The sequence below is a fragment of the Oxyura jamaicensis genome, chromosome 3, assembly GCF_011077185.1.
Source record: "Oxyura jamaicensis isolate SHBP4307 breed ruddy duck chromosome 3, BPBGC_Ojam_1.0, whole genome shotgun sequence".
Classification (NCBI taxonomy): Eukaryota; Metazoa; Chordata; class Aves; order Anseriformes; family Anatidae; genus Oxyura; species Oxyura jamaicensis.
The window spans coordinates 66632529-66659305 of NC_048895.1; the positions used below are offsets into that span (position 1 = coordinate 66632529).

At 39.9% G+C, this 26777-nt stretch overlaps 2 protein-coding genes across 10 annotated transcripts in view; one reads left to right on the forward strand and one right to left on the reverse strand.

Moving 5' to 3' along the window:
- The window catches only part of MCM9 (minichromosome maintenance 9 homologous recombination repair factor), a 48400-nt gene that overhangs the window by 2810 nt on the left and 18813 nt on the right, over nt 1–26777 (forward strand). For 2 of the 9 annotated variants that reach the window (XM_035321932.1, XM_035321931.1), the window contains 5 exons: nt 1959–2275; nt 3774–3855; nt 4764–4964; nt 6948–7073; nt 8303–8422. In XM_035321932.1, coding sequence (XP_035177823.1) covers nt 1959–2275; nt 3774–3855; nt 4764–4964; nt 6948–7073; nt 8303–8422 — 846 coding nt within the window. The other 7 variants (XM_035321939.1, XM_035321937.1, XM_035321935.1 and 4 more) reach the window with 7 other exon arrangements.
- The window catches only part of ASF1A (anti-silencing function 1A histone chaperone), a 10931-nt gene continuing 853 nt past the window's right edge, over nt 16700–26777 (reverse strand). Inside the window, exons 2-4 of the mRNA XM_035321940.1 lie at nt 24468–24583; nt 19911–20087; nt 16700–17972 (exon numbers count right to left, since the gene is read on the reverse strand). Coding sequence (XP_035177831.1) covers nt 17760–17972; nt 19911–20087; nt 24468–24583 — 506 coding nt within the window. The 3' untranslated portion in view covers nt 16700–17759. The remainder of the gene's footprint in view (nt 17973–19910; nt 20088–24467; nt 24584–26777) is intronic.

Genomic DNA, 26777 nt, shown 5'->3' on the forward strand with positions numbered 1-26777 from the left:
GCGATGACAGCTTGTATCTGCTAACGGTGCTGCAGCTCTCTCTAGTGTGAGATGTGTTGTATTTTGCAAAGGTTGTTGAGCTGCACGAACACTGAGTTGGGAAAAGATACCAAAACAGCTGGGACATACTGGATTGTTGTTGTTGTTGTTTGTTTTTCTTTGCCTAAGCTGAATAAAAATGCAAACCCAGGGGCGTTTGCATTTGACAAGGGTTGGTAGAAGATACAGATGGCTTTGTTACAGCCAACCAGAAAAATAATTTGTTTCTAGGTCTACGTTATAGTTCATTTCTTTCCCGAATCACTTCCTTCCTACTTTACTTTTTTTACCTTTACTCTTTTAAAACGTGCTTAGTGTTTAATAACATTTTCTTTAAACAGAAGCAAAAAGTCAAACCCTTTGCTTAAATGCATCAAAGCAGAATGTTTCAGCATGTCTGAAATGAAAGATTGGATTTTGAAAATCCTGAAATATGATGCACTGTCATTTTTTTACCAGACAAAACTACTGAGCAGATCCGACCTAAATGCACAAATAGTCGTGGTCCCCTTAGAGACACCTGACAGATTTAGTACTTATGTCTCCATTTCCTAGCTCTATTTTGTAACTAAAACCATAAGAAAGTATTTTAAGAGAAGGTGCCTTCTGTTTAAGTGGATACTTGTTAACTTCTACATTTTCCTCTGAAATAGCTCCCAAAGAGGCAGCATGTTGATGCTGTCCTCAGCTGTGCATCCCAAAGGCCGCTTATTTTTATAAGGACTCTGTAGGCTGCTGAGTTAGCTTCATCTTCCCAAGGTTTCCAGCAGCTGTGGTGCTGAGGGATGCCTGCAGAGGTGAAGGCAGGGGTGGGATCCGTGCAGCACACCCCTGGTTCATGAGGTGGGTGGAGGTGAAGGAGAGCAAGTGCCACAGCAGCGTTGTCACTGTTCCTTTGGGCATGAGTGGTGGTTGTGTTCTCTGGTGGTGTTCTGCCCTTTTCCATTCCTTTTCTGGCAGCTTCCTTGTGCTTGATGTTTACTGGCACACAACCTGGCATTAAGGTCCAGTGCTCACAGACAATGAATCTAAAATTTGGTGGGACTTCAGAATTCACACAGGGTGAGGAATTGTGCTCGTTGAACCCTGGGAATAACATTGGACCACAATTAAGTAGCATAGCTAAAGTTTTGTAGTTCAGACAAACCAGTTGAGAATAAATGGCATTTCCAGATGATCATTTGAATTAATAAGTAGATCTATGAACATCAGGATCTTTCTTCATGAATGGAAACTGCTCATGACTATTCATGATGCTTGGCAAAAATAGAGAGTAAAATGGTTCTGCTTTCTGTTCATGATCAGCATCTGGTGTTTTTCACTGTCTGAGACCAATGAATCAGATTTATGATGCAACAGATGAATCAGTAAATTACATTTACGAAACATTAATAGCAGTAGTTACTGTTAATAGGCCTGACATTTTTTATAGAATCACAAAATGGTTTGGGTTGGAAGGGACCTTAAAGACCATCCAGTCGTGTATCCCTCCCCCCCCCCCCCCGCAATGGGCAGGGACACCTCCCACCAGCCCAGGCTGCCCAAAGCCCCATCCAGCCTGGTCTTGAACACCTCCAGGGATGGGGCAGCCACAGCTTCTCTGGGCAACCTGGGGCAGGGCCTCACCACCCTCTGAGTAAAAAACTTCTTCCTTATATCTAATCTAAACCTACCCTCTTGTAGTTTAAAGCCATTACTCCATGTCCTGTCTCCACACTCCGTGACAAAGAGTCCCTCCCCAGCTTTCCTGCAGGCCCCCTTTAGGCACTGGAAGGCCTCTATAAGGTCTCCCCAGAGCCTTCTCTTCAGGCTGAACAACCCCAACTCCCTCAGCCTTTTTCTAGTCCTGCTGTTTAACTGCACTGTAAGGATATGTTTTATATGCTTGGTCTTACGCTGCACATATTTTCATTTAACAGGTTTGCCCGTTTGCCCAGAGCTGACCCGAGAGCACATTCCTAAAACCAGGGATGTGGGTCACTTCTTGTCTGTTACTGGGACCGTCATACGTACCAGTCTGGTGAAGGTCCTGGAGTTTGAACGGAGCTACATCTGCGATAAGTGCAAGCACGTGTTTGTCGTCAAGGCTGACTTTGAGCAGTACTATGCCTTCTGTCGGCCATCAGCCTGCCTGAATGAAGAAGGCTGCAACTCAACCAAGTTCACTTGCCTCTCTGGAACAAGCTCTTCTCCCACCAGCTGCAGAGACTATCAGGAAATAAAAATTCAGGAACAGGTGAAAAAAAATGGAGAAGAGGGGGGAGGGTATTATGGTGTAGATGTCTAGATGTAGATGGGATCTGCAAGTGTCTTCTTCCTTCAGTCTGTCAACAACTGCATCAACAATTACTGGAGATGTGCTCCTCACAGAATTGGCGTTTGTCTCAAGTCCAGTTAAGGTGGAGGAGGAGTAACAATCGGGCCTCTTTTTACAGTAGCATATAACTGAGACAAAACAAGCACAGGGAAACTACACTGTATGAAAACTGAGAATAAGTAGGGTATATTGTAGCCAGTGTTTCTATGTTTGTTTATACTTTCAGTGTCTTTTTCATAAAGCCTTTTTAAGATCTCTTCAGATGTTTCAGGGGGTTGATTTTATAAGTTAAGAAGGTAGTGGTGCCAATCTGTGTGCTACATCTATGAAAACTGAAATTTACGACACAGAAATCATTTACTTCAAAGTTCAGAATAGCAAAAAAGTAAGGGAATCAAACTATTTCTTGGAAACAAGCCCTATGTTGCATGACTATTTCTGATGTAGTTTCTGCTACATTTGTTTGACTGTGAGGCACAAAGATCCCTGTGATGGGAAAGGAGTTTGGGCTTATTAAACACCATAGAGTTAAATCAAGAATGATTTTCACTCGTGTTTCCTACTCAGCATTGCAAGTAACGGCATGTGCCACCAGTGCTGACAGTGATGTGAACTGCCCGTGGCCATTTAGATAACACACAAGGGTGAATTAACCTTCCTAGCCACTAGAGAATGAATAAATCTGGAGTTCTAGTATGTATGATCTCGTGCTGCAGAGTGAAAAGGTACTTCTGAATCTTGTTCCTGCGCAGTGGATATTTTAACATCTATTGCAAGCTTTAACTGTAAATGGAAAAAATTCTAGTTGGAAGTAGACAATGATAAGATTGCACAGACTTTGCCCTGGAGAAAAGAAGAATTGCAACAGCCAGCAGCACGTTTGTCAATACACATTAACCTGGTTGTGTGCGATTTTAATCCTTGACACCTAGATGCAAATTAAAACTCAACCTGTAAAATTTTGGCTATGTACCAGAAAAATACAGAGAATAACCTTTCAGTATGTAATTCAATGAAGGGTTGGTTATCTAACCCGTGGACGTGCTTTATTACCCAAAGTAAACTTTGCTTACTGAAGAAATGTCTGAAAATAACTCAAATTATAACAACAACAACAACAAATTAATTCTTTCAAATGACATCTTTGAGTGAGTTTTTCAGCAAGGTACTGAAATCACACAGCACCTGCCAGGATTGAGCACCTTCAGCTAATTTAATACCCAAATCTGTTTCCAATAACATCAGCATTAAATTATTAAGCTCTTGACAGCCGTGGCTTGTTTACTGTGTAAGCTCTGTGAGAAAAAGCAAGCACTGACCTCCCTCCCAGGAAGGGATAACAGGTCCTTAAGCAAGAGTAACAATAAGTGGGTTTTGAAAGGTGCTTTCTGAAGTACTCTTCCTTCCTGTCTCCCAGGTCCAACGACTGTCTGTTGGAAGCATCCCGCGTTGCATGGTGGTTGTTCTGGAAGACGACTTAGTGGACAGTTGCAAGTCTGGTGAGGATACAGCGTATATCACATATATTTGTACCATACATGTTTTTACTTTTCATTTGAGATGAATCCCTGCCAAGTAGTCTGTCAGTGCCAAGGGTCTGTTTAATGAGATATGTTTATCTGTCACGCTGTTTCAGCTTAGTTGTGAACACAGCAGTCAAAGACCAGTCTAGAAAATGTTGTACATCCCCATGTTACATCTTGATTGTTGGACAGGTCAGTTTCAGTAAGTAATGTGTTGCGATGTACAGAAAGTGTATGAAGTCTTGTCAGTGTAAGAACATCAAGCCTCTGGTGATCTCACACTGCACGTGAGTTCGGTGTCCTTCTGTGGCTCTGAAAGCTTTGTAACTTGACCTCCTGCTTGGCTTCCAATGGGAAACTAACTGGTGGGAGGATTAATAAGAATGGACTAAAAGTTCTCCAACAGTTACACCCCTACAAGAAACTCAATGCTCGTTACTGGTTGGACTGCCTCAGAAGAGCACTGTGGCCAGCATGTGCGTGAATGATGCTGGAATTATTCACAAAAATTATCGGAAGTCAGATAAGCTTTGGCTAATTTTTTTGTTTAGTAAACCTAATTGAAAGAAGAGATTTCACAGTGTACCATGAATTTGTCTTTTCTAGAAGAGGAAACATAGATAGGTATAACTAAGAGTTCACCTACCTTAAACAGAGGTAGGTGGACATAGCAACTTCCTACCACAGACATAAGCAGTCTAGGTGATGTTTGTTTCAGACTTTAAACTGCAGGAGGATTGGTTTTTGTTGCTGTTTTTTGTTAAAAAAAAGTAACTGTAACAACTGTAACACAGTATTTAAATTGCACTTTTATCCAATACAGCTGACACATCTGCATGTCTCAAGTCAGATGGTACTTTACTAATTTTTGTCGTTACCCCCAGGAGATGACATCACAGTGTATGGAGTGGTAATGCAGAGGTGGAAACCTTTCCACCAGGATGCACGCTGTGACTTGGAGCTTGTTCTGAAAGCCAACTATGTTAAAGTAAATAATGAGCAGCTAGCAGGGGTTGTAATTGATGAAGAAGTCCGCAAGGAATTTGAAGACTTCTGGGAAAAGCATAGGAATGATCCCTTAGCAGGTTGGTAGTTGACAGCTTTGAAATAGGATACGTGATTGGAAATTGATGAAATCAGGAGTGAATGTACAGTGACTGAACACATACTTATTTCCCCATATATTCCCACTACCAACTCCTCCAAAAATACATTTTTTTTCCAGTAGAAGAATATAAAATACTTACTTTAATGTAATGAAAAAATAGTATCAAACATCTTGCATTGATTTTCCTTCTTTTGAGAAGTGCTTTCTGGAACATATATTAACAAGAAATGAGAAGTAATATAAGGAAAAAAAAAGTAATGTGCTTTATAATCGAGAAAGAAAAAGTATACTGCTTAGAAGAAATAGTGTAGACCAGATATGCCTTTAGCCAACAAAGCTGTTGACTCTGGGGCTAAAGATCTGTCTCATTGTCTCTGCATCCCCAGTTAAACTCTGAATCTTTGCCCCAGAGCTCAGTATATACTGCCTTTATTCTAACTCTTGGACGCCTAGCTCCGTGATTTAGGTGTTGCAGAACCTCATATCATGTATGGAGAGAGTTTCCCAGTTCTTGGGGGCTTCCAACAGCCATAGTGTTTGGCATGCTGGATCCTAAACTTACCATGGTCTTCAGTCAGCCAACTAACAGTTACCAGGAGCTGTGTCTGGAACTCTGTCCCTCTCCAGAATCAAGTGCCTCCTCCTGAAAGGCAAGGAAACTCAATAGACTTGTTAGAGTCTATGTCATTGAACTGTCTCGGAATAGCACTCTGTCTTTTAAAGCCCTGGAAAGGTCTTAGTCTTTGCTCTTAAAAGGCAAATGGGAGGAAGAGCAGGTAGCAATGTTGACCATTCAAAAATCAGAGAGCTCACATAAGAAATTAGAGATCTTATCAATGACAAAGATTCTTCAGAACTGCATTTCCTGGAAAGCAGCTTAATAGTCAGCCTCCTGCTGTTTGGAAAGAGAACATTTCTTATCACCCTGTTCTGAAAACATTCAGAAAGTAATTCAGGATCTACTTTGAAGGCCCCAATTAATCTTTCATTCTCGGGACAGCTTTTGGAAGCCTGCAGGGAGCAATGTGGTTTTATGCAATATTACCCATTCAAAATAAATGGATGTGAAGTGGCTACAAGCAAATTGGGATGGAAATCAGAAGAACCCTGACCACCCAAGATGTTCCTTCCAGGCTGTTTCTCTGAAGTAGAGTCCTCTCTGGGGAGGGCAGAGATCAAGCCTAACTAATGAGTCTAAGGAATAGTGGAATATGCCATTTCACAACTTGATGTATGTGCACGTTTACTGTTTATCAATAGATGATGGTAGTTACTACTGCCCTTCTCGTCAGTCAGTTCCTGATTCTGTGTACTAGGTATGTCCTGAGAAGGTCTACTCTGGCAGGCCTCTGAGAGAACTTAGGTGACCTTACTTTTCTGGATAGTATCTAGGAGCAAGCAGAAGTGCTGAGCTGCTCAGCATTGACAAGGCAAACAAATCTAAAGTCAAACAGAGGCAACTGTGGAGTTAAAATCTCAAGTTATGCTGTGGCTGACCAAAGTTTTGAAATTTTCATTTTTGAACATAGATGTGTTAATTCCCTCAAAAGACCCCCAGAAGAGACACACATGCCCCAACTTACCTGTTAGGTGCCTATATATTTTGTCAGTACTATGTACTTCCAGACAAATTTAAAATACTATGTTAAGAACTCAAAGTTGCTTATTTGTTCTACGCCCTAGCAATGGAAGTAATATATGGCATTAAACCTGTGATCCATGTGCTGTTAGTATCAGGCTTTCAAAGGACAGAATTAATCCTGTCACACACCTTCCAAGCCAGCAAAATTATTGTAGCAGATGGAAGTACTCTTTTGCTGGAAAGAGACTGTGGAAGGGAGGAGGAGAAGGGGGAACACACAGAAGAGTAGAAGTAGAGTCAAGACGATGAGAAAAAAATGGGAAACCAATTTTTACTCTTAAGGCATTGCTGAGTGCCACTTTTTTGCTCCTGTTCTAGGGAGGAATGAAATTTTGGCTAGCTTATGTCCTCAAGTGTTTGGATTGTACCTGGTGAAGTTGGCTGTAGCCATGGTGCTTGCTGGTGGTGTGCAGAGGATCGATGCTACTGGAACTCGAATCAGAGGTTAGTATTGTTTCTGATAGTATCTGACCCTTGTCTAACAGTTGTTCCCATTCCTGTCTTCACCCCACCCCCCAGAATAAAGCCAGTAAGGTATCAGAAACATAATAATCTCATTTTTGTGACTGAAAGTAATTTTTGATTAATGCTGAGTATTCTTCCAGAATCTCAGACAAATAAAGTGGGTGTCTAGACTTCCTCTTTTTATTTTAGCTCTTCCCAAATAAAATCTGTTAAAAACGTGTTCAGGATTCCATTAGGTAGAATATTAACAGCAATCATTATAGATCAAACATAAACTCACTTTTTATTGTATAAGTGACATTTTAAAATGATTTCTGGTAGAATATTCCCAGCAGTATTTGGCATCAAAGGATGGAATATTAATGTTTCCTTAATATGGATCACTATAGTACATTGAAAGGAAAATTTGAAGGATTCAATTTACTTCCTAATGCCAGACTTTTCCATCTGTGATTGTCAGCACTTCTCACTTAGATCTGTTACTGTAAGTTATCCTCCTGCTGATTCTCCTTCTGTTGTTATTAGATGGCAAATATGCCATGTGCCAGGTGGTGCACAGGTCATAATCTATGGAGGTCGTAATAATTCTGAAGTAATACGTGTGTATGTACAAATACAGGATTTTCTTCATGCTCCAGCAGCTAAATAAGGTTATAGACTTTGGATTTGCATTGAAGTTGGAATTGTGTTTTCTAGACAACAATCTCACCAAGTACCCACATTATTTACCTGTGTAATTACATTGTTTTGAAATTTCTAAATTGTGTAACTGTTGGCGATATAACAACATTAGTTAAGAAAAACAAACTGATGATTTTATTAGACCATTGTGCAGTAATTTAAGTAACTGAACAGTGGAATCATAACTAAGTCCTCACGTTCAAGAGTGAACAGAATCTGAGAAATGATTGTTCTCAAATGTAAGAACTCATGGTATGGGAAGTTTGTCAAATACCCGCTAATATTTTTAATGTAATTCATTATAAATACTTGATTTGGGTGCAGCAATATGACCGTATGCTTTAATAAACAATACATTCATCACACCCAGTAAATAATAAGGTGTTATACAGAATTTCATCTTATGATGTACATGTAGTGTTAAATGTGAGGTGAAAAATTAAAAGTATTTTTGAATTCAGAGCAGGTTGTGTATATCTTTCTGTGTATATGTACCATGTACTCCTATATCAACATTTTCCTCCAAGGTGAATCGCATCTTTTGTTGGTTGGAGACCCAGGTACAGGGAAATCTCAGTTTCTCAAGTATGCAGTAAAGATTACACCCCGGTCTGTGCTCACTGCAGGAATTGGATCTACAAGTGCAGGTATGTGCTTCTTTGGTTGGAACTCTTTATAACATACTCCAGTGGAAAAAGGGCGTAGAGGCCTTTTACATATGTGAACAAGAACTGGATTTCAGGTTGTATGAACACAGTTTAAGCAAAAACTGACGTGGAGACATGGAGGCTTGGCATGACTGCAGAAGGGCAGTCCTGCCCCTTCTGTATCAGTGGAGCAGGGAACTAACTAACAGGGAACCTTACACGCCCTGTCCAGAGGTACCTCTCACTGATTTGCTGTCAGAGGATGATCTGGACCTGTATTTTTAGCCTTTGTCCCTGCTATGACAAATCTGACATCTTTCCAGAGCTCACACTGTGTGATGGGCTAGAATCGTTTGGTTTCTCCTGAACATGCATTCTCCTCTCTTCTGTTCTTCTACGTATTCTGGCTGGGTGCCGGTTTGATTTCTGCTTATTTTCTGGAAGGGCAACCCTGTGTTGAGGAATTATTTCTGCCTCATAAAGATGGTTCAGAGAGAAAGCATCTGCCCCTGCCCCCCCCCCCCCCCCCCACAAAAAAAAAAAAAAAAAGAGAACACCAAAAAAACCTATTAAGTCTGTCCCAGCTGGCTTTGACCGCTGGGTATCTTTACAAACTCTTCTGGGGACAATATGCAAGCTCAGATCACTTCTGCAAATTACTTCATTTGCGCAAATGACTATGTTGCTAGTACATTCAAAATTGTGAAATAATTAAGGACAAAAACCAAAGGGTCTCAGTTAGCATGTGCACCGTGGATGTTTCTCAGATAGTGCAGCTGTTCATTTTATGTCTGGGAAACAGCAATGTTTATACATGGGAAAAACAGAGAATAAATCATTACCAGTTCTACAGCTATGTGTACATGTGTGTACTGGGTCCTCTGGCTATGGAAATTCAACAGCTACTTCAGTGGTAGTGGAATGTAACGCTGAACATACACTCTTGTGTGTGGGGAACTTGCTATGCCTCTGATTTTCTACTCAAACTGTTCACAGATAGATCTGGAGAAACCAGAGAGAATGTTTTGGCTCAGCATACCCTTATCCCTACCTTTTGTTGTGTGTTAAGAACTGAGAACAGGCTGGATAATTAAAAATTTGCCAGGGAGCTGGCAGTGACCTGGAGTGAAATTTTGCCATGAGTTTCAATGTGATCTTGCCTGCTTTTTTGGGGAGTAATCTTGTGTCAGCTGCTTTGAGTCTCTAATGTTGCTATTGCCTTCTTCACCACGTTTCCCATCTCACCTTCATATTCTCTATGGTCTGGTTTACAACTCAGTCATCACAGCTGCATTCAAAGATGTTTTCCTGAAAACCAATATTGCAGCTTACAAACTTACTGTGGTATATGTGCCATGTAATCAGCTTAATGATGTGTGGAGATTGAGTTTCTTGTTGTGAAAGGATCATTTTGGGTCTTTAGATCATCTATACTCCACTTAAATATTCTTTATATTTTAAAATAGCACTCTATTTCTTTCACCTTCCTGAAATCCTACAGCAAGTGTGCCGAATTTCTACCTTGAGATTCTTAAGGACCCTCATCATAAGTGAAACTTGAATCCTTGGCAAGAAATCTTATTAACCCTAGTTTAACTTCAGAGCACCTTTCCGTGATTAGAACTGCTGGACTAAAGCATTCATTAATCTCTAGCCCAAGACTTTGGATGCAGCTTGAATTATTTTCTTTGCCCTCCCTGTACAAGGAGTGTCTTACTTGTGAGTATGTTTGGAGCTGTACCTAACACTGACTTTGTCATCTTGCTGTTCATGCAGAAGCTCCAAGTGATGCATTCTGAGAAATACGAAATTGTTTTACATCCCTTGTCATAACTGCATGCTTCAGATTACCAATTTATTCTTTCTCCTGAGAGGAAATTCCTAATGGACATTTCTGTCTAAAAGTAAAAAGACTAAATCCGTAAGTTCCAGTTTTGACCATTTCCTTACGTTATATATAAAGTAGTCTGGATTGCAGTTTAATTACTGACTGTAGGATTACAGTCCACATATACTAAATGATGCACCTGTAAATTGGTAATACCTTGGAGAAGTGCTAAAAGCTGTCTTATATTTGGATTTCTCTTTCAGAGAAATTTGTCAATAACTTACTGAACTCTGGATTGCATCTTTTGTATTAACACATTTTATATACCCTTTGCCAATCTGGTACTCTTTTAGGACACTAGCCATTTGTCAGCTGGGGAATTGGAATTCTGCTTCCAAAACTGTCTACTGTATCAATTTTCCCCTACAGGCATTTATTGGTACCAGGATACAGTGTTAGATAATCAATGTTGTTCTTGTTTTGCCTAAATTCCCTTTCTTTCCCACTCTGTCTTAGGAATCATCTGCTTTTAGATCCATTATGACATTATGATCCTTTTTTTCTTTAAGTGAACCAGTATTTGAGGATCTTCATCTTTTTTTTTTTTTTTTGACTTCGCTGACAGGCTTAGATTAACTGCCAGGGATCCATTCTCTGTTGTGGGTAAAACCAGAACTTTTCTTCCAGTCTCTAGATAACATGCTGAGTTTACTTGCTTTATGAGGTTGCCTTTGTTGCTAACACGTAGTAGAGGTTTTCTGTTGAGAATTCTCTGCATGTTTCTTACTTTTATGAGGAACCAGGCTTTGTTCTTCCTACATCTCTTTTGTTAAAGTTGTCATCCACAAGGCAAAACCAAGTTCAGCAACTCAATGGCAAAAATTTCTTTGACCACTATAGGACTTCCTGATTTCCAAATAAAAGATGTGAACCATCTGTCCTGCAGGTTCTGTCTACACAGTGTTCATTTTTTGTAAAGGCCTGGTTCATTCTTCCCACTTCTCCTCTGAGAATGACAGGAAGGCATTCATTCATATGTCTTTAATTTTTAGAAATTGATACATAGTTTTCCAGAAAGAAAGAGACTTACTGAAGTTTAGCAAAATCTCTCTGTGGGTTCCCACTTCACTACTGACTTTAACCAACAGTCCCCGTAGCAGTAGTGCTGCATGTGCATGTTTGGATGAGATGATCACTAATAAGAAAATATTTCCTTTTCCCCTGGAGCTTGAGAAGTGCAGCAATCATTTGAGTGGTGTGTTTGATTCCATAGGGATCGGAATGAACACATGCCTGCTGCTGGTGGGTCTGGAGGCATCCAGGCCAGAGTCAACCTGACACTTTCTGGTGCGTATCTGGCTGTAGAGATTTGCACAAAGTTTTGTTCAATGTCGTGTCCCTCTACAGATGGACTCCATAAAGAATTTTGTGATCTGTGCTCAGAACAGCTTGTCTAAAAATCTGGGAGACTATCAGCTGTTTCTCCTACTCTCCAGTTTTGTACAATATGCCTTCCTGCGCTGTAAGAAATGCAGCCTTCTGGCCTCTCCTCTTACAGCCTCTACAGAGCCCTGAGTACTGCACTTGCTAATACTTAGCAGAGTTTAACATTGCCTATGTCATGCCAACAGCATTTTGCTACTGTTTTATTTTTCTCCTCATTGAAACTAACTAACTCAAGGGTAAACAGCCATTTTTTCTTTTTCCTAGTAAGCCTCTCTGTGCTATGCAGGCTTCAGATGCTAACCATTGCCTCTTTTCTGATCTACTAGAAACCATGTGAGCCCTCCAGTTCTGGTTATGATAGAGTACATCAGTATCCTGAGATATGCAGGACACTGCAACTAGGGACATTTTTCCCTATTTGTAGATCCCCAAATTGTTTCTGGATAGTCTTTAGTAGGTCCAGGTCATTCTTAATTGATACAGATCAAGGCAGTGACAGGGAACATGCTAAACAACCTAGCACTGCGGGCAATAGCGCATCAGTGTTTGGATCCATACCATGGCCCTGATCAGGTTATTAATTGAGATGCAGCCTTTAGGCTAGTCTTTTCGGATCTTCTGCAACAGTATTCTTCATTGTTTTTGTGAATATTCATAATTGTAGATGAACTTGTAGTCTTTTCTGTCAGTGTGTACCTCAAAAATACTTCCCTCATAACAGCCACTCACTGGCTGTTTCCTAAGCAGTTTGGCTTAAGGTTGAGAAGGCCTTAACTCTCTAAGAAGTCTGCTAAACTTACTGAAGGAATGAATTTTGAAGTTCTGATCAAAGCTCCTTGAGATATGCCATGTCTCTAGTAATGTCTCATCTCTTGGAGATCCATAAATTCCCTTAATTTCCTCTCACTAATGCTGTTCCAAGATGGCCTTGTCCTGAGACTTATCTTGACTACATGCAACAGATTATTTAGCCAAGTAGCCAAGCAGTGTTGGTACACCACGCCTTTCTAGAGAGACATGACAAGCTGGAAGACCCTTCGTGTGGAAAGGTAGGCCTATCGTCCTGTGGCCCAAGGGGTTTTTGGAGGAAAACCCATTAACTCCTTAAAAGTTCCTGCTATTTCAGCCCATTCTTAAAGTTGTTAAGACAGAGCTGTTGTATAGCCCTTCTGCAGCACAAAGACCCCCTCCCTCCAATTGTCTGCTGGCGGCCAGTCACGACTTACACCATGGACAAGTACCCCACCATGCCTCCAAGACAGCATTACCAAAATTCAGAAATGTTGAAGTGTTGTCTTCCCTCCACCCCACCCTTTGCTTCCTAGGGGCCTTTACGTTCTAGATTCTAGGTACAAACCTTGGTTTTAACTTGAACATAGCCTCCCTAGTGACTCCAGATGGTTCCTTTCTCTTACGCATTCTTCCTTGCTAAGACTAAAAATCAAGCAAAAACATCTCCACCTGTTTTCTGCAGCCCACATCTGATCTCACACATGATAAGGCCAGCTCTTAAGAAGCAGAACTTTAACTAGAAACATAAATACAAACAGCAAAACCTTGGCATGAGCAGTCCCCACACATGCAGCCTGCCCGTGTAGGTAGTTGCACTAACCTTGTAGGTAAATGCTTTGTCTTTCCTGTTGGCCCTGAGCAGAGCCCTCCAGCTAGCAACAATAGTAATGCATCTTCTCTGGACCAAACTTCTGTGGCTCTCAACAAAACAAGAGAATCTGGCCCAGCAAGCTTGCAGTCCACTGTATTTGTTATGGTCAAGAGGCAGGGTAGTTATGCAAGTGAAAGATCTCCTGCAGTTGCCCAGGCAGAAGTCAAGATGTAGTAACTTTGCTCTTTTTCTCTCGTAAATGAGGATTTGACTGGAGTGTGCAAGCATATATATTTTTTTCCGTCTTTTTTCTTCCCTACCACCAGTTTCAGATGGCAGTGAGCAATCTTTGTATAGATGCAACTGGGCTAGCCTCCAGTCAGAGCTGACTTCTGAAAATCAGCAGTTGAGGCCCTACCAAAAAAAATACCGGATTGTCAGACTGGTATTTGTGACACGATGACTTACATCTCAGGAGCACAAACTGTTTGACAGGCTGTAAACTAAGTTACTGTGGTTATTGCAGCCATGTTCTGAGGTACTGCAGTCTTGAAGATCGGAAATAAGAGTTGGTGTTCTCAGCAGAGTTTGTAGAGCCGCTGCAGAGGTTAAATTTCACCAGTCTCTGGTACAGTGGAGCTGGAGTCTTTTTGCCCCCTTCAAACTCAGCATGTCATAGTAATTCTGACTGGAGATAATTCATGAATAAATCACAATGACTGTAAGGTGAAGAGACAAGTTTTTTTTCAAGCTAGACATAGAAAAACAACCTTGGTTTTCCTCAGTAATGGTTCTTTGTCTGATCCAAGAGGCATGAATAAAGGGCATGAAAACCCCTGATAAGCATTATGGCAGTCTTCTACTAGAATTTAGGTTGGATATTAGGAGATACTGCTTTACTGAACGGGTTGTGCAGCATTGGAACAGGCTGCCCAGGGATGTGGTTGAGTCACCATCCCTGGAGGTCTTCAGGAAATGTGTAGATGAAGAATTTAGCAGCATGGTTTAGTGGTGGACTTCAGTAGTAGGTTAAAAGTTGGACTAGATGATCTTGGAGGTCTTTTCCAACCAGAATGATTCTATGATTCTACAACTCTGTGAATTGAGGCTACCGTCCACCTGAGGTAAAAACACGGTGAGATGTGTCACTAGTCCTGTTAACAGAATCTGTAGCATTTCCTTGCACCCTGATGGCCTCTGCAAGATGAGGTTTGTTGGAAGGGGAACTCACCTTTAGCACTGAAATTGTACTATGCTGTCAGCACTAGCTGTCTACGTTAGTTATACAGCCCTGCTGCAAAGTCAAAGACGAATCTTTATAAAGATGCTTAATAGTCACTATTATCTCTTAGTACTGCCAACTTTGTGCTGTGATGTTGCCTGACAATGAGACCTGAAGCCTTTGGAATGCTGGATTTTGCTTCCTCAAATTCCTTCTCTCTGAGCTGTGATTTTTGCCAGGAAACATGATGGTCAGAATACAATTTGTACGGACTTCTAAGATCTGGACAAGCTTGTAGATGACCTGCGAAGCATCCAATCTTTCAAAGAACATAGAAAGACAATTCCTTTCACAAAGATCATGAGGACCTCTCATAGTGGGTATAGCTGTTCTTTTGCAGTTGTCCCCTAGGACAGTATGGTCATTCTCCTTCCAGTAACTGGCAGGTCAGCTATGGACGTAGTATCTTTATCAGGTAAGGTGGTGCCATAGTCTGTTTCAGCATCATGCCATCTGGTCTGTTTGGAAGTTTATTGCACCCCAGAGTTCGGCTGTGCATTTGACCTTTTCTTCTGCTAAACAGAACAATTAATCTTCTCTTTCTCGTTTCTTGGACTTAGTTGGCTTGCTGGGTGATGTATTTTCCTGACTGTACTTTGCAGTGGGTCCTGCAATGGCAATAATACGGTTTGCTTCCATCACTTTGTAGCACGTGCTTCTAAGAAGTGTTTGTGCTACTCGTGGATGGATTCTAGTTATAGACTGTACTTGATCATGCTTTCATTTGAATAATCAGCAGGTAGAAGTATTTGAAATACTACTATAATAGCTTTAGCTCAAGTCAAACCTCATTAGCTTGCTAGCCTTTCAGCAGATGACTAAGTTATATGTTTACATTTAAGAGATAACAAACAGTTTTATAAATATAACAATAAAGGGCATGACAATCTCAAAGTCATTGGAGACCCTGTTATGAATTTTTAAAAAAGGCAATTTTAAAATGTTCACATAATTTCATAGAATCAAGAATGTTGCCCAAAGCCCCATCCAGCCAGGCCTTGAACGCCTCCAGGGATGGGGCATAGCTTCTCTGGGCAACTTGTACCAGAGCCTCACCACCCTCTGAGTGAAGAGTTTCTTCCTAATATCTAATCTGAATCAACCCTCTTTTAGTTTAAAGCCACTACCCCTTGTCCTATCCCTGACAAGGAGTCCTTCCCCAGCTTTCCTGTAGGCCCCCTTTAGGTGCTGGAATGCCTCTATAAGGTCTCCCTCCTTGGAGCCTTCTCCAGGCTGAACAACCCCAGCTTCCTCAGCATATCTTTGTAGGAGACACGCTTCAGATCTTTGATCATCTTTGTGGCCCTCTTCTAGACTCATTCTAATACATCCATGTCTCTCTTGTTCTGGGGGCCCCAGATCTGAACACAGCACTCTAGGTGGGGTCTCAAGAGACCACAACAGAGGGGGAGAATCCCTTCCTGTGCCTCACTGGCCATGCTACTTTTTGATTTCAACCCTGAAGTTGAAACAACTGCTGGTTCTGGAGACCATTTTTTTAAGTCATTACAAATATTGGTGTTAACATTTGGTGTTAACGTAATCAAAATATGATTGCTAATCATATTTTTAAACAACTAGAGACTTTCAAGAGCACACTTTAGACTTAAGGTTCCAAAGGCTTTCAGTACAACTTGGTCATTTGGCTACCATATGCTCTGCTGAGTTTCCACATAAGAAAGAAACGTGCATATACGTTCACATCAGCTCCTTCCTTTGCAATTTAAAAATATACAGTACAAATGAAGACAATTTCACTTATGATTTGGAAAGACAGAAATGCTAACTGCTTGGGACATCTTCATCCCTATTACAGAATACTGGAAGTGAAGAGAAAGTATTCTATTTTTATTCAAAGCTATGCTGTCAAGTCATGAAATTGACCTTTTTTTTTTTTTTTTTTTTTTAAGGGCCAGGAACCTACAAGGGTTCACAGTTTGGGCAGTTACCAGTAACTAGCAGAACACTATTCTTGCAATCTGACATGACAGATTACAATTTTAAATGCATATATAGCTACAGTAAACATATAAGGCTGACGGATTGGAAGGAATAACTGAACTGTCAGTGTCATAACAGTGTCTTAAGTTTTTACAATTTACTGCCTCATTCTTTTTATCTTCAAAGACGCCTCAGGTAAGAGGGAACATCTCACTGCAAGCCCTTCAGGGCAGGCCATGAATTCTTGAGTATTCAGTGCCTGCCACAGCAGAGTTTGAGTCTTCATTTATACCAATGCATAGTGTTGCCTTAAAGGGCGTAGAGAAAACTCAAGTGGTTTAAATTCCAGATGTTTCAGAAAGCATCTAAACATTAGTTGAAAAGACTACAAGAATATAGCATACTTGAAAAATTAATGTATGAACCAGCATTGTACATAACAGTATTGCAGAAATACAGTTCAGAGGGTTACTTATGCTCTTCCTTTTGACACTTAAATTTTCTAATAATTGCTTTAATCTTTCCACCCAGACATGCACAGCTGACTGAAAAAAAAACCTTTGCTGAAATACCCACCTAAATCCACATGAAACAGTGTCCTTAACAAACCAGTCTGACTAGCAGCAGGAGATTATAAAAAAAGAAAAGTCCTAAAATCTGAGATAGCAGATGGTAAATTTCAAACTGCATGCTTTAAGTAACAAGTATGTGCTTTGAAATGAAAAAAAAACATGCACCTAAAATTACACTGTGCTGTCTGCTTTCACAGAAAGAGGACTTTTTTTTTAAGAGCACTTTTTTCTTTGCACTTTGTCTAATGACAGCTTTGTTCTTCAGCTGCTATTAAAGGGCACTTTATATTTGGCAATCTGGATATCAGAGATGAGGACACAGCATTATTGCTTCATTTTGCCTGAATATTTTAACTTTCAGTTTTTCAGCTTTCAACAGCGCTAACAAAGTAAAGGGGGAAGGGGAAAGAATATGTATACTTTAATCAGGTTTGGGTTAGACCAAACAGAATAACACATTAGAGAAAAAAAGCAATTACTTAAAAATAGTTGTATTTATATTCCACAATTTGCTCAAATACTGTTTTTTATAAACTTTCTACAGGATGTTTCAAAACAAGTTCTTCACATTGCGTGTCAACTATGTACTTATGGAATTTGAGGGAAATAGTTCTGGTTGTTTTTACAGTTTAACACATGTACAGTACCAAAACGATGGTGGTTAGTCACATGCAGTCCATATGAGATTCTAACATAACATTTAATGAATTTTCTGATGTTGACCATCCCTTTGATGCTGAAGGTAATGCATCTGTAGAAAGCAGGGACTGTAGATTTGGGTTACTGCTCTCTGCATCTTCCAGTTTTTCAGTGTTGTCCTCCCAATTAATGTGGAATCTTGTGACTCGGGGATTAGATGCCAAAATATTCCTTTGAAGCTGGGTGGGAAGAAAAGATATGAATTATGTAGTGTACATAGCAAACTGGACTTCACATGCATATGAGTTTCTTTCCTTTTACTCCTGTAGCCGTGTATGTCTAAAATAATTTTAAAAATTCATGTGATTGTGAATCTATAGCTATTACATGTGGATCATAAATATGCTTACAGAAACACACCACTAGTTCATTTACTCTAATATCCTATTCAGCAAAACAGAAACATCCTCTCTAGAAAGCAGTTAACTGTTCTATGCATCCAAGACTATCCTAGAACTTTGCAAGTAAAGTGCAAGGGTTTTACCTTAGCCAGCACTTAATAAAACAAATGACTATCCCCAGAACAATTTTGCAAGCTACAGGAGTTCATAAAATTCTGCATCAATTTTATGGTGCTAGCAACAATTCTACCATTTCCCTCAACTGTCTGTCCTTAAATAAGATTAAAACCTTTCCTTATATTAAATGACTATGCTTTAGATTAATTTTACTATCTAAATTGTAATTTGTCTACTTCAAATATCAAATTGAAAACATTACTTAGATTTGGCAGTAGACACGCCTAGACACTAGTCATGTATTTTATTCTTAAGGCTGGCCTTCATTTTTCTTGAAAGAAGTGTTACATCCGCTTATGTGAGCGGCAAAAAAGAAGCTGCTCATTTTTTCTGAATTTGTTACCATTTCAAAATAGTGCACAGTTAACTCCGGAGCATGGCAAATTATTGCCATTGTCTACTTGTTATGAAAGTTGAGACTGGTCACAGGAGAGGTCTGCCTCAGTAAAAATGCAGCTTTTATTCCCCGAGGAAGTGTGCCCTCATTAAATATTTTCCCACCCCTTATGAGAACTAACAAAATCTAACACAATCATTTTTTTGAGCCTAGTAGGTCTATCAATTACAATTAAATATTTTTAATAACCTTATATTCTGCTTGCACATTCTGCTCCAAAGTCAAATTAAGAACTTCTGGTACTAATACATGATCACTGTTGCTGTTTTGTTTCATAGAAGCAGTTCTTAATATAAAGAAAACAATTCTGACAAGTAGTTCTAGATATTTCTAAATTCAGCTGCTTAAAGAAAGTTAACATTCTGGCATTCACACCAAAAACAACAAGAATACAAGTTCAACGTAAGAAAAAAAAACAACAGATTATAATTCTAAGAGTCCTCAAAAGTTAACCATAGTTCTGCAATTTTGAGAACATACTATGCATCTGATTCTTGAAAATTAAGTTAGGCATGTAAAAATTAGCAACTTTAAGAAAACAATATCAATATATCAATTCAGTTTAGTTACATTTTAAGATTGGTTTCAGGGTTTCATTTTTTTTTTAAATCTCTGTACTAGTCATTACAGTACAAGCAATATTCCACTCAGTTCTTCATGTATCTAGTTATGTAACTCATGCGAACTTGAGAAATAACCAATTTTTTTTACCATCATAGAACTTTGTAACACGATCACATACACATACTTCTCATAAACAGAAAACCCCAAATCCACAAGACCTTCCATGAAAGCAAACCAGGATGCTGTACAGAAGCTTGTTGGTTTGTACAGGAGTCTGCCTGCGTGCACTGTTTCACAGGATTTTGACTGACTAGTTTTTGTTGTTTAATTGATCTTTCTCCTCAGAATTATTTAGAACCTAATACTTTATTTCATGTCTCATTTTAACTCTACACCTGGTTCTTTTTTTTTATTTTTTTTAACCATAAAAAAGATGTATATGTTTTTAAACTTTAAATACAAACTTCCTTGATCAAGTTGTCCATTGATTGGATCCAGCCATCTGGCCTACCCATCTTCTCTCATTTCATGGAGAAGTTGTTCTTCACTTTCTGTTTTGCAGGGACTGTAAGTCTTGCTTAAAACCCCCTTTGTATAAGCATACCTTTGATACATGACTAGAACAGAAGGTGCCTTACCTTAGAAAAGTCTGGCTTTACTGGTGGATTCTCTCTCAGTTCTGTTTCAGTATATTCATTGTTTACATAATAGCCGACTCTAATAAATTCTTGACCTCGATAAGTGCACGTAATTAGCACAACTGTAACACCTACTGCATCTGCATCTGGAATAAGCCCTGGGTTAGGTGCATCAGCCTAAACATGAAAGGGAAAGATTGATTAAAATAAAATTGATACCACATACCTATCTAGTGGAAGAATCTTAAATAGGTTGTCCTATCAGCTGTGAGTAGTGACCGTATGCAAATTTGAAAGGTTTCTCCAAGTTCACCAGAAAATATACCTGCTTTTACAAAAACATCAACCCTGAATTTAGAGCATCATCTTCTGAAGGTTGAATTACTTAGAACACGGTAATATTGTGTGCTGACATCTCTCCTGGGTGATTAGACAGCTTTGATCCAAAACTGCTTTTAAATACATGATTAGCTGAACAAGTGTACCAACACCTCCAGTTCTATGGTGCTGCTGTTCTCCAGCCCCTCGTAGTAATTAAGTACAACTTTTCATACCTCTTTGGTTGAATTGTTCTGTATGTTTTTAACAAGACTAAACCTTTAAAAATACAGACTAAATTAGACTTCAGCAGGAAGAGCAGGGACAGGCTACGGTGACATTTGAGCTGTCTAGGAAAGGAATAAACTGCTCTGTCTCTCATCTGCTGCCATGTGCCCGTATTTCTTAAAACGCACACAATTAAATGCATCATCACTGAGAGACATTTGACATTTTCAGCCAGTGTGCAGTCCTAATTAGTAGGCAACTCTCATGATCTCCCTTATATCCTTACTTACTGTGGCACTGTAATTATTAATAATCAATAGAATTTGCCTCACAAAATGTGGCCCACATCAGTCTCTTAAAATGTTTTGTAATTCAATATTTGTTGATGAAACATGATGCTTTATTCTGCTCTCAAAGTAGCAGTGATCTAAGCATGAATGAAACAGCCTCCTATTTACAACTTTGCATGAAAAAAACTGAAGCCAATAACAAACACCTTTGATCTGAGTATAAACTAACATTAGCAATGTATGTTAGAGTGGTTCAGATGTATTGAATCCTGCCTTAGGATTAGAATTAATTCTCGCTGTCCCTCTTATCCCTGTTTTTCTCCAGTATTTATATGCTCTAACACTATGAAATTCAGGAGCTAGTAGTCATGCATCATTGACTTCTGCTCCTTGCTACTTCAATTCTGAGCCTTCAAACCACTCTAGCTTTTTATAAGAAGCTGTAGGCACTCTGCAGAACAATTAAATGAATCAGACCTCTCAGGTACGAATATACCGGGGGGGGAAGCAACGAGGGAATCAGGTAGAACACTCCTTCCTCCAGCCCTGAAGGAAAGAGAAAATGACCAAATAGCTTTGCAGCTTGTACAGGGGAATGGAAAATATGGCCAAGGAATGGGAGAAGTATAGAAGCTCCAAGAAAATACAAGTACTGCTAACATATTAGATCACTATTTCAAATCAGCAGTCTTGTTCTAACAGTGCCCAGGGCGATGTGATTACTTAAAATTCCAGTGGGCAGTTACAGAGTAATATTTTGCAAAAGGACATCCTTCCATTTAACTCCCTGTGAAACACAACTCATACCCTAATACGGGATTTTAGCTCTTCCAGGCTTCTTCCACTGTCATCTCATGTCCTGTAATATGCTATGATACAGCTGTGAACCTGCAGAAATCCTCTGTTTTAATCCTACTTTGCTGTTGAGCAGCAGAGACATTGAACATGGTTTCAAAAAAATGTTTTCTCAGATTTAAAATTCCTGCCTTAGATGTAAAACCTCCTGATTCCCCAGGAAACTGGTGAACATGCACAGCTTAGGGGGGAAGAGAAGACCAAGGGGTAAGTGAGGAGTTGCAAACATACATTGCAAACATAGTGTGGTAGGCAAAGAGAGGCAGCAGAATTAGCTTCTGTGTAAAAACCACTGTCTTCGTATACAAAAATTACTTAAGGAATTTATGAAATCACTCAACATATACGTTGTTTGAATTATCCTGCTTTTCTACATAAGACACATATACACAAAGCCATTTCTGCAGAGTAGCTAAATTAGCGTAAGGTCACATCCCCACTCAAAGACAGTAAATTATTTATGTGCCTATATTCTCAAAGAGAAGCTCCTGAGAATTTATTACAAATCCCCAAGAGCAGAGAGAAAAAGAATCAGGTTTCATTACTTATATTTTGGTATTTAGATCCAAATAGGCCAGGTTGTGGGACTAAATATTGAAGTATTTTTTAAAAAATAGTAAAAAAAAAAACTGTGTATATCTGATAAGCACAATACTTCTTCATCTTTCTGTATGTAAGGCTGACTTCCCAACCTGATGCAGCCTCTTTTTCACAAAGGTAGTTGTATCATCCTCAGAATCTGTGTGGCACTCCATTTTATTTGCTGTTTCAGCCATTCCCGTATTAAGAAAACTCTACAGCATAATACTAATGAAGTTTCATACATCTCTACAAGAAGTTCTGTGTTCCTTGGTGAACACAGTAACTTTTCTTTCCATTATACACCTCCTGCAGTTCTGCACTTTGCCCCATCCTGGCATTCCCCTGCTAATTCCCTCCACGTGCCAGGCAGTTTCAGTTCGGTGAGTAAAGTAGCTTTAGCTGTCAGCAAAGGGTTATTACAGCACTTTGGGTTTTGGTAGTCTCTTACATACGCGTTAGCCAAGTCCTACACTCATTTGAAATCCAGGGCTTTTCAAGTTTAATGTACTTAGATCAACAACACATCCGTAAGAAATAACAAGGACAGTTTATTATCATGCAGTAAGAGTACTCAATCCAAGCAAAATCTCTACATACCTATTCCTAATTTAGCTGTAATGTCATCTGTAACTATGATATAATGGATACAAGTCCATCCTACAGAAACTGCAAGTCCAGTAAATTTCATTTTCAAGGTCTTCCTGTATCACACAACCAAAACATGCCTTTTGAGGCACCTGCCTTCTGCTCCTTCCCATTACTATCAGCAATGAATCTTTGTAACTAGATTGAGAACAGTGTGTCATTTAAACTAGAGATGTAAATGCCAGCTGGTATCTCTGGATCTACTGCTACAAGGTAACCTATTTTGAGGGTGACAGGGAATCACCTAGTTCCCACCCATTAATGCTACAAGATAAAATCGCTTGGTAACAGAAGTACTGTTAATAAATGATGCATTTGTTATATATCTGATTCATTTTTAGCGTAGGAAAAATTAAGCCCAGCTCCAAAAGCAGAGTGAAACATTTCAAGGCTGATTTGTACATGTGGTTAATAAACATAACCTCCAGCCTGACCTTATGCCTTTAGCCAGTGAGGAAAGAGAAGTTTTATTCCAAAGTTTCAAATGTTTTCTGAACTTTTTAAACAATTGGGACTTACAGTAATAATTAGGATGCCTAACAAACTTTGGTATCATTTTAAAACAGTTATAGTAACTCTGGTAAGTAAGAAAACATATTCATTAGAGTTCTGCCTTTTGAAGAAAATGCTCATACTTCAGTATGTATTTGTCATTAATTAGCTGAGTTAATTTATAGTGTTTGGGAAAGTAGCAAGGTTCGTAAACAAAAAGCTGTTCTCATTTTCTGTCTGATTTTACTGTGGATGGACTTTGCTCTCAGTTTACAAGACATACACTAGTATTTGATAAATAGAGGAAAAAAGTGAGCTAAAACAGTTTTGATTTAAAAAAATCCACAAAATATTAGGCAAGTTTAGTTAAGTTTTTCCCCTCTCGTTGATCTAACCAGAATAGAATATTAAGCCATCTTCGTGCCCCTCTTTCCCTGTTTTCCTTCCCTCAAGTAGTCCTTCTTAGTAGCTTGTGGCTTTAACAGCATTGTATTATAGGATTGCCACATGCTCCAGAGATTGTGGGACAGTCTTCATCTGATCACTCGTGTCCCAGATGTCTGCTATCTACAACTGGAATTGTCTTATTTTACAAATTGCTGTACTGCGTCGTGACTTAACGTGCACAGCTAGACATCATGGCTGAACATTTATCCTGCCAAATAGAAATGAACTCTTAACTACTCTGGCAGAGGTTCACAAAGAATTTGCTGGCCTTCTTCTGTAGACGTTGTCTACATTAACCTAGTGCCCCTGACAGTCTGAAACTGCCACCAGTTGCCTTAGAGTTAAGCCCAACGATGTTATCATAAATCAGGTAACTGACAGTCCCAGTTAGGGAGTGGTCCAGAATAGATTTATGAACTAGACTTGTCAGAATTATCACTAGCTACAGGAGCCATGCTTATATCACTCTCTCTAGTTACTGATAGCACAAGTGAAAATATTACCATGGAAATATCAGGGGCAAAATAATAATAATAATAATAATAATCAGCTGACGAAAAGTAAGGTGTATCATACATGAAGAGCTGACTGAAATTTCTTCTAGGTTACCATTATTTTTCAAGCGCCTCTTTGTATGATACAGTCATCATTAAACATCAAATTAGCACAACTCTTTTAGGAACAGTTAACTGAAACTTACCTGAAACACAAACATGTGTCTGCCCGCAGGAACAGGTCCTACTAAAACAGAGTCTAACACTTGGTCATACTCTTCACTTTCAGCTGAACCCACGTAAATTATTTTCCATTCCAAATCTGCAGCAAAACAAAAAATAAAAAAGCACGTTGTTTATCATTACAGTTAAGCATCTTCCACTCTTGACTGTATAGAGTTTTGCTTAACCTAAAATTGCTTCTTTGGGAACTAGCATAAAGGGATAGGGACCAACCTTCACTGGGGAAATTTACTGATGCTTGCCCCAGTCCTCATGATCTGGATCATCCCACTGTCTTTCTCTATTCAGTCATGACTGCAGGATTCCCTCTATTTTCATAACCAGGTTTATTTTCAGATTTCATACAGAGGACAGGGCCCATTTACTTGTTGGCAGCTGTGCTCAGAGTTTCCTTGGTCTGTCTCCAGAGGCCTATGGGTTGGAATGATGCCTATATAACCCTATACAGCACACCTTGAACATTGACTCAGCTCCCCCACACAAGTTCCTGCCTTCCACATATATACTTCTCAGCTGTTATACCAATCATGTAAAACAGTTAATTCAATAATGAAATCCACTGAGTAAGCACCAGCCACACTAACTTTGTGGCTCCATTCACATGTGTGCCAATTGTGTAACCTGAGAAGTACAGAAAATCATAATAGCATGATTAGATCAAATTCTCACTGATTATATTGGTGTTTGAATTTTATCCTGGAGTAGAATCACAGGGGGGAAAAGCAAACAACCACAAACCCACATACAAAGTGTAGCATTTTGCTTCTTAAAATGATGTGCCAAAAATCAAACATTTCTTACAACTGTTATGTATTTTTTTTAAGGCATGCTCTCCACCACAGGTGTCTGAAAGATGAAGCTACAAATTAGCATTCATTAGTTCTTCCTGGGCCAGCTTTCCACTTCAACTTTTGGATTTAAAAACACATGCGTAACCATACCCATATAAAACTAACCTTAGAACAGAGATTATTATTTTTAAACAAGAGAAAAAGAAAAGAAGGTCATCATTATGGAATACTGTAACTAAAGTTACTGGTTTTTGTTTTTGGTAATGAATCTGTTGCTTATAACAGTGCCTTAAAATGGATGTATTTCAGATTTTTTTCCTTACTAGCAATGCCCTCGTTGTATATGCAAAAGCACAACCCTGTAGACTACCACATTATGTTTTCAGTGTTCTCTGCAAAATTTGAAGGTCTACATTATGTTTCTTGATGCAGGACAGGAACTTAAGCAAAGGAAGAACTAGCACATTAACAAAACTTGGCTGCTTTAGGATTGCAGTTTTTCCTCATTAATGAAATCTTATGTTCAACATGAATGCAGGTTTTGGGGTTCCAAGTAGCATAAATTAATAGGGCCTAGGAAGTGGTTTTATTCCTTGCACAGCAGTTGCCCAGGTACAGTTATCAGAGGTCTTATTTACCTTGTAAGCACCTAGCGCTAGCTCCTGCGGGTACTGCAGGCTGCTTGTCCAGGTCAGTTAATGACCGCTTCTGTCATAAGCTGTCCAAGGCACCACATGCAAGAACTGAGGACTTTTAGGCTAGATCACTTAAGATTATCACACCATCATGTGCTATCATTCCCAGGAGAACAACATGAAACTCATTCTACAGCAGCAGAACTTAGTACTGAAATACAGACTTTTAAAAATAAATATTTAAAAGGTTGATCTGATGCTGTTTAGGAATCCTGATGCAGAATGGTAACTTAAAAGGGGTAGGGGGGCTAAACTAAGGAAATTCAAGACCGGTGGTACAGAGGACTGGCTGAAAACAGTACAACAGACTATCAGTATGCAAAGGCTAAGGGAATGGTAGCAATTTTTTCATCTAACAAGGCCGTTTAATCTTTTTTTTAAGTGTGAAGGATAGCCTCGTGCCAGGCCCTGCTAAGGGCACTTGATGGTGTATCTTAAGTAAGCCCAGGCTGGCAGGAGGGAGCGAGGCACAGCCAGCAGCCTCCCGACGGGCACAGCAGCCCGAGCACAGCTCGGGCCGGCAGCTCGGTCACTTTTACCACAGCAAGCTCCCGGCAGAGGCCTGGAGGAAGCCCCAGACGCCGGCCGGGACTTGCTCCAAGCTCCGAGCTCCCGCCAGCCCCACACGGCGGCGGCCCCGCCGCCTCCTTCCCCCAGGCAGCCGGGGCCGGGCCTCGCCCCGCGCCCGCCGCCGTTCGAAACTCCCGCCCGGGGGGCGACGCGCGGCCTCTCGGGGCGGCCCGGCTGGGCCCGGCCTGCCGCCGGGCGGCGCTGCGGAGCCCCGCGG